The sequence below is a fragment of the Chiloscyllium plagiosum genome, unplaced genomic scaffold, assembly GCF_037043375.1.
Source record: "Chiloscyllium plagiosum isolate Xiang-an unplaced genomic scaffold, Cpla_swu_hap1 HiC_scaffold_8, whole genome shotgun sequence".
NCBI lineage: Eukaryota > Metazoa > Chordata > Chondrichthyes > Orectolobiformes > Hemiscylliidae > Chiloscyllium > Chiloscyllium plagiosum.
In genome coordinates this window covers 105,404,154-105,418,355 of record NW_028270146.1, presented here as the reverse complement: position 1 = coordinate 105,418,355, position 14,202 = coordinate 105,404,154, and the positions used below count along the sequence as shown (strand labels likewise).

Genomic DNA, 14,202 nt, shown 5'->3' with positions numbered 1-14,202 from the left:
CTCTCAACTACTCTCTGAAATAGCCTAGCAAACCACTAAGTTCAAAAGCATATAAGGATGGGCAATAAATTCTGGCCATGAGCCAGGCACTCTGGATTATTAGTTCAGCGATGTTGCTGTTAAGCACCACCCTACTCTAAACACACAAAAGAAATTAGATTAAATTTGTTGAGGGTGCAGTTAACAAACGAAGGAATCCCTCTTCATGTCAGGTAGAAAATGTAATTAAGAACTAAGTTGAATACAGAAAGTTTGGAAGGGAGGTGAAAAACAAATAGTAGAAGTGAAGAAGAATTATGAAAAAGGTAGTGGCAGCTAACATCAAAAGAGAATCCCAAAATCTGCAAGTCTTCCTCCAAGCCACACACCGCCCTGACTTGGAAGTATGTTCTTTCGTGGTTCCGCAGTCAAAACTCCCTTCCTGACAACATAGCCTGGAATTGATGGGGGAACAGGTTCAACTGAGGCATTCAACAGGGCATTCAGTGTATCTGTTAAATAATCAATGTGCAAGAGTATGAGGAAAAGGCAGGGGAATGACACAAAGTCATAATGTTCATTCAGAGACCAAGTTTCAAATGGCCTCCAACTCTAACAATTTTTTTATTCTGTGATGCGTTTTTTAGTAGTAATGTAGAGAATTATTTCTCTCTGCCTGTGTGCCAAGGATGACACAGCACTGTTTTGCTTGCTGTCTGGCATCTTGCTGTCACCCATGCGCTCTCTCTGACTGTCACATTCTCCTGTCCTTCCATCGCCCCCTCTCCCATCTCTTCACCTTTTGTCACTTCACTGTCTGCGACCAATTCCACCCAGTATGCTTGCTGTCTGTCACCCTGCACCCAGCACCCTCAGCCTCTGTCAAACCCTGCCTCCAACTTCACTTGCTGTATCTCTGTGGCCCTTGCCTTCCAACTGCCAGTCTGCCTCCCTGCCTTCTGTCTGTCTGTCTCTCTTTGTCCTCAGTATCTTACTGTAACCTGTTCTACTACTTTTCATTCTTCAACTTTCTCATATTTTTATTTCACTTTCAAAGTCATCTTCATCTGGCCAAAGTTGGGAGAACTGTAGTACAGACTGAATCCAATATGTTCAAGCTCTCTGAATCATGCTTTCACCATACTTTCTTTACTCCGCTATTACGATCACTGGATATGCATTGTCCCACAAACAGCAAGCCCACCAAGGTCCTGGTACAGTGGTGTAAAGTCTGGATGATGTTTACCTGAGAGTCCTCAATTTTGACTCCAGATTCCGTGAAGGTCTCAGATCACCAGTTCTAAAATGGAAAACAAAACCACTTGCTGGTAACCACCTACCACCTTCCCTCAAAGTTGTACTGTTGTGTCAAACTTGGAAGAAACACAAACAACAATGAGGCACAGAATGTCCTTGTATGGGAATTCCCCAAGTTTATAACCAGATGCTGCCTGTCCGTTGGATAGAATCGTACCTAGCACCAAAGGAAGGCGATTTGATTTGATGTATGGAGGCTAATCGTTTTATCCCCAAGGCATCACTGTCGGAGTTCCTAAAAACTGAGATCTCAGTCCAAGCAACTTCTGCTTCCTCATGAACAATCATCCCTCCATGATAAGGTCAGAATTGGGGATGCTTCCTGTTTAGTTCTGTTTGCAACCCATTAAAAAATTGAAGCGATCTTTGACTGGATCCATGTTTGGGCTGATAGGCAGCAGGTGACATTCAGACTGTACAGTAGCAAGCCAGTGTCCAGCAAGAGAACAAACATAAGGACATAACAAATTAAGGCTCAAGTAGGTCATTCATGCCCTCAAGTCTGCCCCATCATTCAGCAAGATTGATCCTGGGCAGAGCAGCTATAATGTGTCTTTCATGCCTTTATGTGGAGCCACAGAAAATGGGGGAGATACTAAATGAATATTTTGCATCAGTACTTACTGTGGAAAAGGATATGGAAGATGTAGACTGTAGGGAAATAGATGGTGACATCTTGCAAAATGTCCAGATTACAGAGGAGGAACTGCTGGATATCTTGAAACGGTTAAAGGTGGATAAATCCCCAGGACTGGATCAGGTGTACCCGAGAACTCTGTGGGAAGCTAGAGAAGTGATTGCTGGGCGTCTTGCTGAGATATTTGTATCATCGATAGTCACAGGTGAGGTGCCGGAAGACTGGAGGTTGGCAAACGTGGTGCCACTGTTTAAGAAGGGCGGTAAAAACAAGCCAGGGAACTATATACCGGTGAGCCTGACCTCCAGTGGTGGGAAAGTTGTTGGAGGGAATCCTGAGGGACAGGATGTACATGTATTTGGAAAGGCAAGGACTGATTCGGGATAGTCAACATGGCTTTGCGCGTGGGAAATCATGTCTCACAAACTTGATTGAGTTTTTTGAAGAAGTAACAAAGAAGATTGATGAGGGCAGAGCAGTAGATGTGATCTATATGGACTTCAGTAAGGCGTTCAACAAGGTTCCCCATGGGAGACTGGTTAGCAAGGTTAGATCTCATGGAGTACCGGGAGAACTAGCCATTTGGATACAGAACTGGCTCAAAGGTAGAAGACAGAGGGTGGTGGTGGAGGGTTGTTTTTCAGACTGGAGGCCTGTGACCAGTGGAGTGCCACAAGGATCAGTGCTGGGTGCTCTACTTTTTGTCATTTACATAAATGATTTGGATTCGAGCATAAGAGGTACAGTTAGTAAGTTTGCAGATGACACCGAAATTGGAGATGTAGTGAACAGCGAAGAGGGTTACCTCAGATTACAACAGGATCTGGACCAGGTGGGCCAGTGGGCTGGAATTGGTAGATGGAGTTTAATTCAGATAAATGCAAGGTGCTGCATTTTGGGAAAGCAAATCTTAGCAGGACTTATACACTTAATGGTAAGGTCCTAGGGAATGTTGTTGAACAAAGAGACCTTGAAATGAAGGCTCATAGCTCCTTGAAAGTGGATTTGCAGGTAGATAGGATAATGAAGGGGGGCTTGGTATACTTTCCATTTTTGGTCAGAGTATTGAGTACAGGAGTTGGGAGGTCATGTTGCAGCTGTACAGGATATTGGTTAGGCCACTGTTGGAATATTGCGTGCAATTCTGGTCTCCTTCCTATCGGAAAGATGTTGTGAAACTTGAAAGGGTTCAGAAAAGATTTACAAGGATGTTGCCAGGGTTGGAGGATTTGAGCTATAGGGGGAAGTTGAACAGGCTGGGGCTGTTTTCCCTAGAATGTCGGAGGCTGAGGGGTGACCTTATACAGGTTTACAAAGTTATGAGGGGCATGGATAGGATAAATAGACAAAATCTTTTCCCTGGGGTTGGGGAGTCCAGAACTAGAGGGCATAGGTTTAGGGTGAGAGGGGAAAGATATAAAAGAGACCTAAGGGGCAACTTTTTCACGCAGAGGGTGGTATGTGTATGGAATGAGCTGCCAGAGGAAGTGGTGGAGGCTGGTACAATTGCAACATTTAAAAGGCATTTGGATGGGCATATGAACAGGAAGGGTTTGGAGGGATACGGGCCGTGTGCTGGCAGGTGGGACATCTGGTCGGCATAGGCAGGTTGGACCGAATAGTCTGCTTCCATACTGTACATCTCTATGACTCTATGCTGGCTCATCATAGCCCTCAACCTCCATCTTCAAGAACTTGTGATCTGCCCCCTCACTTAAACCTGTGCCCTCTAGTTTTGGATTTCCCCACCCTAGGGAAAAAACCTGTCTAATACCCTATTTATGCCCCTCATGATTTTATAAACCTCTATAAGGTCATCCCTCAGCCTCCGACGCTCCAGGGAAAATAACCTTAGTCAATTCAGCATCTCCCTGTAGCTCAAACCTGGTATCCCTGGCAACATCCTTGTAAATCTTTTTGAACTCTGTCTTGTTTCACAACATCTTTCCCATAGCAGGGAGACCTGAATTGCATGCAGTATTCCAAAAGTGGACTATATCAATGTCCTGAACAGCCTTCCCACTCCTACACTCAATGCACTGACCAATAAAGGCTGGCATACCAAATGCCACCTTCACTTTATCTACCTGCAAATCCACTTTCAAGGAACTATGAGCCAAGATTCCAAAGTCTCTTTGTTCAGCAACACTGTGCACAAGCTTACCATTAAGTGTTTAAGTCCTGCCCTGATTAGGCTTTCCAAAATGCAGCACTCCACATTTATCAAAATTAAATTCCACCTGCCACTCCTCAGCCCATTTGGTCCATCAGATTGAGATCCAATCATAGAATCTCTACAGTGTGGAAACAGGCCCTTCAGCCCAACCCGTCCACACTGACCCTCTGAAGAGTAACCCACCCAGACCCTTTCCCTTACATTTACCCCTGATTAATGCACCTAACGTACAAATCTCTGAACACCTTGGGACAATTTAGCATGGCCAATTCAACTGACCTACACATCTTTGGATTGTGGGAGGAAACCGGAGCACCCGGAGGAAACCCATGCAGACATGGGGAGAATGTGCAAGCTCCACACAGACAGTCGCCTGAGGCTGGAATCGAACCCGGGTCCCTGGCACTGTGAGGCAGTAGTGCTAGCCACCATGCCTTCGTACTGGGGTAACCTCCTTTGCTGTCCATTATACCACCAATTTTGGCATCATCTGCAAACTTACTAACCATATGTTCACATCCAAATCATTTATATAAATGACGAAAAGCAGTGGACCCAGAACCAATCCTTGTGGCACACCACTGTTCACAGGCCTCCAGTCTGAAAATGAACCCTCTACCAACACCCTCTATCTTCGAGTCACTTTGAACTCTAAATGGCTAGTTCTCCCTGTACTCCATTTGATCTAACCTTGCTCACCAGTCTACCTTGCAGAACCTTGTCAAACGCCTTACTAAAGTCCATGTAAGTTATGTCTGCCATTCTGCCATCATCAATCCTCTTTGTTACTTCAAAAAACTCAATCAAGTTAGTGAGGCATGATTTTCCATGCACAAAGCCGTGTTGACTATTCCTAATCAGTCCTAATCAGTCCTTGCAAATATATGTCCCTCAGGATTCTCCAACAACTTGCTCACCATTGGTCTATAGCTCCCTTGCTTTTCCTTACTACCTTTCTTAAATAGTGGCACCAGGTTAACCAACCTGCAGTCTTCCAGCACCTCATCTGTGACTATCAATGATACAAATATCTCAGCCAAAGGCCCAGCAATCACTTCCTTAGTTTCCCACAGAGTTCTAGGGTACACCTGATCAAGTCCCAGTGATTTATCCATCTTTTTGCGTTTTAAGACATCCAGCACCACCACCTCTGTAATATAGATATTTTTCAAGATGCCATTATTTATTTCCCCAAGTTCTGTGTCTTCCATATTCTTCACAGTAAACACTGATGTAAAATACTTGTTTAGTTTCTTGGCACCTTGAATGCCTTCTGGAAATCCAAATGCACTACATCTACCAGTTCCCCTTTACCAACTTTGCTTGTTATTTCCTCAAAGAAATTTATCAAAAAGAATTTCCCTTTCACAAAACCATGTTGACTGTTTGTTTGTGTTAAGACAAACCCTGTTGCCCATCTGATGCCAAGGTTCAGGGTATCTTTTCTTGGCTGGAGAGGAATATGGAGTGGGAGGGAAAGGATCCAGTTGTCATGGTTCACGCAGGCAATAACAACATAGTAGGACACCATAGCAACTGAACAAGGCCTCATCTCAAACCTGTGTCCTCTACTACCAAGGACATGGGCAGCAGGTGCTTTCAAACATCATCACCACCTGCAGGTTTCCCTCTAGGTTGCACATTGACCCGACTTGGAAATATTTTACTGTTCCTTTATTGTCAAAAGGGTCAAAGTCCCAGGAACAAATTCAAAAAAATGTTTTCCACTCTCTCCACCAGTCTCTGAGGAATGTAACTAATTCAAAGTCTGCAATCCAAGCAATCAAGCTAAATTGGATTGGAAGTTGGATTTGGCAAAACAATTGTGTTACTTTGCCATAAAACGGAGAGAAAATTGATTGAATAGAGTGGACAATTCCACTAACGAGGACAGTTAATCAAAGGGTGCAGGTATAAGGTGGTTGGCGAAAGAATCAGAGGGAAGATGAGACATTCCCTTTTCATTATCAGCTAGTTGTTGTAATGCAAAATCCACTGAAGGGTGAGTGGAAGCAGATTCAGTAGTCACTTTTGAAAGCAAATTCATTAAATATTTGAGCAGTGAAAATGACAATGCTGTAGGGAAGGAGAACAATTAAACAGCTGTCTCAAAGGAAGGTGGGGTGATGGATCACATAGCTGTATGATTCTGTGACCTGGATCTGGAATAGGTTCAGAAACCTGTAGACCTGCAGAATCTTCTGAGGGATGCGATCTAGTTAAAATGATGTACTTGAGCATTGTAACCTCATTCCAGACAACAGTTGTCATCAACTCTCAAATACTGATTTGGTCATTTGCTAAAATTGATGCTTAGGCCAGGAGTAGTGGGGCTTGATCTCTGATGTTTTGATATGTTTAAACTAGCTATTCACTTTCAGTTAGGAGTTCTGTTTGAAACCACTTTCAGATATCCCAGATATCATCTTAGTTTTATTTCCTTCCAACCCCTTTCTCAATCTGCAGATATTTTGAAGCTGTGCAGAATTCAACACGTAACAGGCTCCACGCTGAACTACCATTTGATCTGGAGACTGGAGAGTTTCTCTGCCCATTGTGCAAAGCTCTGTGTAACACTGTCTTGCCAGTTATTCCGCAGCAGGCTCACAATTTGGACAGGTAATACACATCCGGCAATTTAATTGCATATCTGATTTCATTTGCTTGAGTGTTGATGAACCGTGTAGCTATGAGTTGTAAGAACTGGTATGTGAATAACAAATTACCAAAACAACAATTTCACTGTTGCAAAATATTGACCTTTTATAGCAAAGTTCTTCAAACTTTAATGTTCAAATACTCCATTTATGAATTTTTTAATAAATTATCCTATCCATTGTCTTTCAGCAAAGACACAGAAACTGTAGCGCAGATACTAACTTTATCTCGCTGGTTACAGAATGTGGTAACAAGGATAATTGGACTAAACGCTTCAGACTCGAAAGGTGCGTTCATCAGAGAATTGTTCATTTTAGCGTGAAAGACATTGTAGTTTGAAAAGCAGTCCACCTGCAGTCTGACGTCAAACTCATTTCTTATCCTATTCATGCAACACAATATAAAATTACAACATTCTGTCACTCACACCCACGGGAAATTGAGCACTTCCTTGTTATTGTCATGTATTGAAATGAATGACAGAACATGGGTTTGGAGTAGAATTAATTGGTTAATTACTTCAAAGAGTGTCACTAAATGGGCCAAATGGTCTTCAATGGTGCTATGAGGTTCCTGGCAAGATAGATCACATGAAATAGTATCACTCAAACCAGGGAGATCTGTTTACAGAGCACAGCAAGAGACATCTCAGCCCATTTAGTTCATTACAGCTCATTTCCATCCCTGTAGGTCTGCAGCTGTTCTTTCCTGAAATGGCAAGCCCAGGTTACAGTGTTTTTAAAAAAAAATCCACATCCTACCAGCACATACCCAAACTGCCCAACACTTTCAACCTGTTGCTAAATAAGGAGACCTTGGAGTGCAGGTTCATAGCTCCTGGAAAGCAGAGTCGCAGGTAGATAGGATAGTGAAGAAGGCGTTTGGTATGCTTTCCTTTATTGGTCAGAGTATCGAGTACAGGAGTTGGGAGGTCATGTTGCAGCTGTACAGGACGTTGATTCGGTGAATTTTGGAATATTGTGTGCAGTTCTGGTCTCCCTCCTATAGGAAGGATGCTCTGAAATTTGGAAGATTTCAGAAAAGATTTACAAGGATGTTGCCAGAATTGGAGGGTTTGAGCTATAGGGAGAGATTGTTTTCCCTGAAGCATTGGCGATGTTAAAGAGGTTTATAAAATCATGAGGGGCATGGATAGGGTAAATAGACAAGGTCTTTTCCCTGGAGTGGGGGAATCTGGACCAAGAGGGCATATGTTTAGGGTGGGAGAAAAGGATTTAAAAGGGAGATAAGGGATAGGTTTTTCATGCAGATGGTGGTGCATGTATGGAATGAGCTGCTGGAGGAAGTGGTGGAGGCTGGTACAATTAGAGCATTTAAAAGGTATCTGGGTGGGTATATGAATAGGAAGGATTTGGAGGGATATGGGAAAAATGCTGGCAAGTGAGACGAGGTTAATAGAACATAGAAAAGTACAGTTCAGAACAGGCCCTTTGGCCCACGATGTTGTGCCGAGATTTAACCCTCATGTAAAATATAGTAAAAACCTCCACACCCCTCAACTCACTGCTATCCATGTGCATGTCCAGCAGTCGCTTAAATGTCCCCAATGACTCTGCTTCCACCACCACTGCTAGCAACGCATTCCATGCATTCACAACTCTGTAAAAAAACCTACCTCTGATGTCTCCTTTATACCTTCCTCCTAATATCTTCAAACTATGACTTCTTGCACCAGTCAATCCTGCCCTGGGGAAAAGTCTCTGGCTATTGACTCTATCTATTCCTCTCGTTATTTTGTACACCTCAATCAGGTCTCCTCTCTTCCTCCTCCTCTCCAGAGAGAAAAGTCCGAGCCTATTCAACCTTTATTCATAAGACAAGCCCTCCAGTCCAGGCAGCATCCTGATAAACCTTCTTTGCACCCTCTCCAAAGCCTCCACATCTTTCCTACAGTAGGGCGACCAGAACTGGACACAATATTCCAAGTGTGGCCTCACCAGGGACTTATAGAGCTGCAGCAAAACCTCACGGCTCTTAAACTCTATCCTCCTGTTGATGAAAACCAAAACACTATATGCTTTCTTAACAAACCTATCCACTCGGGTGGCAACTTTGAGGGATCTATGTACTTGTACACCCAGCTCCCTCTGTTCCTCCACACTGCCAAGAATCCTGTCTTTAATCCTATATTCAGCATTTAATCCTATATTCAACCTTCCAAAATGCGTCACTTCGCATTTATTCAGGTTGAACTCCATCTGCCATTTCTCAGCCCAGCTCTGCATCCTGTCTTTGTCGCGCTGCAGCCTGCAGTAGCCCTCTATACTATCGACGACACCTCCAACCTTTGTGTCATCTGCAAATTTACTAACCCACCCCTCGACCTCCTCATCCAAGTTATTTATCAAAACTGCAAAGAGCAGAGGCCTAAGTACAGAGCCCTGCAGGACCTCACTCAACACTGTCCTCCAGGCAGAATACTTTCCATCTACAACCACTCTCTGCCTTCTGTCAGCCAGCCAATTCTGAATCCAGATAGCCAAATCTCCCTGTATCCCATACTTCTTGACTTTATGAATGAGCCTACCATGGGGAACCCTATCAAATGCCTTGCTGAAATCCATATGCACTACATCCACTGCTTGACCGTCGTCGACATGTCTTGACACCTCCTCAAAGAACTCAATAAGATTTGTGAGACGTGACCTGCCCCTCTCAAAACCATGCCTACTGCCTTTAATCACACTATGCTTTGCCAAATAGTCATAAATCCTATCCCTCAGAATTCTTTCCAAAACTTTGCAGACCACAGACGTAAGACTGACTGGTCTGTAATTGCCAGCGATTTCCCTATTACCCTTCTTGAAAAGAGGAACAGCATTCGTCTCCTTCCAATCCTCCGGTATGACTCCCGTGGAGAGTGAGGAGGCAAATATCCTCGCTTCCAGGAGAAGCGTACGATAAATCTGGTCTGGCCCTGGGGACTTATCAATCTTAATGCTTTCCAAAATTTCTAGCACATCAACTTCATCAATCTTGATCTGGTCAAGACTGTATCCCAGTTCCTCTAAGTTTTCATTTATAACAAGTTTCCTTTCCTTTGTGAAAACTGAAGCAAAAAACTCATTTGGGGTTTCCCCTTTCTGCTCGGACTCCACGCACAAATTCCCTCCGCTATCCCTCATCGGCCCCACCTTCTCCCTGATCATTCTCTTATTCCTCACGTATGAGTAAAACCCCTTTGGGTTCTCCCTAATCCTTCTTGTCAAGCCTTTCTCGTGCCCCCTCCTGGCTCTCCTCAGTCCATTTCTGAACTCTTTTCTAGCAAGCTTGTAATCTTCCAAAACTGTGCTAGATCCTTGCTTCCTCCACCTTTCATAAGCTGCCTTCTTCCTTTTGACGAGAAGTTTCTCTGTTCTCGTCATCCAAGGTTCCTTAATCTTCCCTCTTACCTGCCTCAGAAGAACAAATTTGTGCTTCACTTGCAACAACTGCTCCTTAAATAGTCTCCACATGTCTGCTGTGCCCTTTCTATGGAACAATTGCTCCCAGTCTATACTTCCCAACTCCATATACCGTCATAATTTCCTTTTCCCTAATTGAATATCTTCCCTCGGTAATTGCCCCTTTCACTTTCCAATGCTATGCTAAATGTGAGGCAGTTGTGATTACTGTCACCAAAGTGCTCACCCACAATGAGATCTGACACCTGTCCTAGCTTGTTGCTGAGCACCAAATCAAAAATGGCTTCTTCCCTCGTTGGTCTGTCGACATACTGAGTAAGGAAACACTCCTGAACACACCTGACAAAGTTGGCTCCATCCAAACCATCTACACTTAGGAGGTTCCATTCGATATTGGGAAAGTTGAAATCACCCATAACAACAACCCTGCTACTTCTGCATTTTTCCAGAATGTGCCCATCTAATGAGATCTTCAATCTCTCCACTGCTATTAGGTGGTCTGTAGAAACCCCCCAATGCGGTGGCTTTTCCCACGTCCACCCATACTGACTCAGTCAACAAACCTTCCTCAACAACCTTTGTTTCTGTAGCTGTGATGCACTCTCTGATTAGCAATGTTACACCCCCGCCTCTTTTTCCACCCTCCCTGTTCTTTTTAAACATTCTAAACCCTGGAACATCAAGCAACCATTCCTGCCCCAGTGAAATCCACATCTCTATTATGGCCACAACATCGTAGTCCCAAGTACTGATCCATGCTCTTAAGTTCGTCACTCTTATTTCGGACACTCCTTGCATTAAAGCATACACACTTTAACTGATCCCTTTGTTTCATCGCTTGAGAAACTTGGGATATCTGGTTGGCATGGATGAGTTGGACTGAAGGGTCTGTTTCTGTGCTGTTCATCTCTGTGACTTTACATCCCCTCGCTCTTGTGCAATTAGCTAATGAAGAAAAACATTGTCTACCTGATTGAAACTACTGTAGGACCCCATATCTTCCTGATGAAGGGCCGAAACGTCGATTTTACTGCTCCTCGGATGCTGCCTGAACTGCTGTGCTCTTCCAGCACCACTAATCCAGAACCCCATATCTGCGGGGGGGTGGAATTGAATATTATGACTATAGGTGCCCCCCTGTATCTGTGGATGATACATTCCAAAACCTGCCACGGATGCCCAAAACCGCAGGTAAGAGCGAACCCTATCGTTTAACTGTTACTGGGTCAAAATCCTGGTCTTCCCTCCCCAGCTGCACTGTGGATCCATCTACAGCACATGGACTACAACAGTTCAAGCAGGCAGCTCACCACCACCTTCTCAGGCAACTAATTACAGGCAATAAATGCTCCCTCGGTGACACCCACATCCTATGAGAATGTTTTCTCAATAAGTAATTCAAAATTCTCTTTTGAAAGTCGCAATTGAATCACATTCCAACAGCCTATTCAAGAGCACAGGCAATATCAAGAAGATCTGAGACATAGCAAAAATTTCTCTTGTCTGATTGTTTTGTCAAATGTCTCCAGTGTGAGTTGCCTACCGTTCTGCTTGTGGGCGCAGTTTCTCTTGATTTCCTGATTTTGAGTATCTAGGCTAGGTGGACACTTGTGACCGATAAGGCTAAATGAGCCAAAAGAAATATGGCTTAGAATCCACAAACTAAATAACAAAGGAATGACTAAAATTCAACCTGATCACTTAGCTCTATCGCTGTTTCCTCTCACCTTACCCACTCATGGTATTGAAGAGGAGAAAGTGAGGTCTGCAGATGCTGGAGATCAGAGCTGGAAATGTGTTGCTGGAAAAGCGCAGCAGATCAGGCAGCATCCAGGGAACAGGAGAATCGACGTTTCGGGCATAAGCCCTTCTTCAGGAATGAGGAAAGTTTGTCCAGCAGGCTAAGATAAAAGGTGGGGAGGAGGGACTTGGGGGAGGGGCATCGGAAATGTGATAGGTGGAAAGAGGTCAAGGTGAGGGTGATAGGTCAGACTGGGGTGGGGGCGGAGAGGTCGGGAAGAAGATTGCAGGTTAGGAAGGCGGTGCTGAATTCGATGGATTTGACTGAGATAGGGTGGGGGGAGGGGAAATGAGGAAACTGGTGAAATCCGAGTTCATCCCTTGTGGTTGGAGGGTTCCTAGGCGGAAGATGAGGCGTTCTTCCTCCAACCGTCGTTTTGTTGTGGTCTGGCGATGGAGGAGTCCAAAGACCTGCATATCCTTGGTGGAGTGGGAGGGGGAATTGAAATGTTGAGCCACAGGGTGGTTGGGTTGGTTGGTCCGGGTGTCCCAGAGGTGATCTCTGAAACGCTCCGCAAGTAGGCGGCCTGTCTCCCCTTTTAGAGGAGGCCACATCGGGTGCAGAGGATGCAATAGATGATGTGTGTGGAGGTGCAGGTGAATCTGTGGCGGATATGGAAGTTTCCTTTGGGGCCTTGGAGGGAGGTGAGGGGGGAGGTGTGGGCGCAAATCTTGCACCTCCTGCAGTTGCAGGGGAAGGTGCCGGGAGTGGAGGTTGGGTTGGTGGGGGGTGTGGATCTGATGAGGGAGTCACGGAGGGAGTAGTCTTTACGGAATGCTGATAGGGGAGGGGGGTGGGGAAATATATCCTTGGTGGTGGGGTCCGTTTGGAGGTAGCGGAAATGACGGCGGATGATGCGCTGTACATGGAGATTGGTGGGGTGGTAGGTGAGGACCAGTGGGGTTCTGTCCTGGTGGCGGTTGGAGGGGCGGGGCTCAAGGGCGGAGGATCGGGAAGTGGAAGAGATGCGGTGGAGGGCATCGTTGACCACGTCGGGGGGGAAATTGTGGTCCTTGAAGAAGGAGGCCATCTGGGTTGTGCGTTTTTGGAACTGGTCCTCCTGGGAGCAGATGCGGCGGAGTCAAAGGAATTGGGAGAATGGGATGGCGTTTTTACAGGGGGCAGGATGGGAGGAGGTGTAGTCCAGGTAGCTGTGGGAGTCGGTCGGTTTGTAGTAGATGTCCGTGTTGATTCGGTCGCCTGAGATAGAAATAGAAAGGTCGAGGAAGGGGAGGGAGGAATCTGAGACTGTCCAGGTGAATTTGAGGTCGGGGTGGAAGGTGTTGGTGAAGTGGATGAACTGTTCAACCTCCTCGTGGGAGCACGAGGCGGCGCCGATACAGTCATCGATGTAGCGGAGGAAAAGGTGGGGGGTGGGGCCAGTGTAGTTGCGGAAGATGGATTGTTCCACATATCCTACGAAGAGGCAGGCATAGCTGGGGCCCATGCGGGTGCCCATGGCTACTCCTTTCGTTTGGAGGAAGTATTGAAGAGAAAAGTGAAACATATTCTGCAAATGTTATAATTTGCTTTGAAATTTTCTGAACCTGTGCAGGTAATACACTTGTTTTCTGTCCTAATTAAGCTGACTCATTAGAAACAGCAGCATGCTGCCCTACATCGTTATTTTCTATGTTTAGCAATCAGTGTATAGCTTTGGATATAATACACAAAGCCCTCATATTGATGTGGAGGTTGTTCAGAAATAATTGTCCTTTTTTTCTCTTCCCAGAAAATGAAAGCAAATTAATGCAAGCGAGCCCCACTTCATGGAAAGATGCTGTAGAATTTAGATCTATCCTCAGTTTTGGAGTACAGTCACCGTGCGTAATATAACTTATTTTTAGTATTTTTTTGTAATACACGTATTCAAGGTATTGAAGGCAGTAATATGTTACCTGAAACACCATGCTAGGTTATTTGTATCATCAATAGCCATGGGTGAGGTCCCAGAAAACTGGAGTGTGGTGCCATTATTTACAAAAGTATTAGGGAAAAGCCAGGGAACTATAGACTGATGAGCCTGACGTCTGTGATGGGTAAGTTGTTGAAGGGCATTCTGAGGGACAGGATTTACATGTATTTGGAAAGGCAAGGATTGATAAGGGATGGTCAACACGGCTTTATGCGTGGGAAATCATGTCCCATTAACTTGAGTATTTTCAAAAAGTGAGAAGATTGACGAAGGAAGAGCAGTGGATGTTGTCTG

At 44.8% G+C, this 14,202-nt stretch overlaps 1 protein-coding gene across 1 annotated transcript in view; it reads left to right on the top strand.

The window, feature by feature from the left end:
- Positions 1 to 14,202, top strand: part of ubr1 (ubiquitin protein ligase E3 component n-recognin 1) — a 215,675-nt gene that overhangs the window by 147,817 nt on the left and 53,656 nt on the right. Inside the window, exons 32-34 of the mRNA XM_043698391.2 lie at positions 6,576 to 6,728; positions 6,957 to 7,054; positions 13,726 to 13,816. Coding sequence (XP_043554326.2) covers positions 6,576 to 6,728; positions 6,957 to 7,054; positions 13,726 to 13,816 — 342 coding nt within the window. The remainder of the gene's footprint in view (positions 1 to 6,575; positions 6,729 to 6,956; positions 7,055 to 13,725; positions 13,817 to 14,202) is intronic.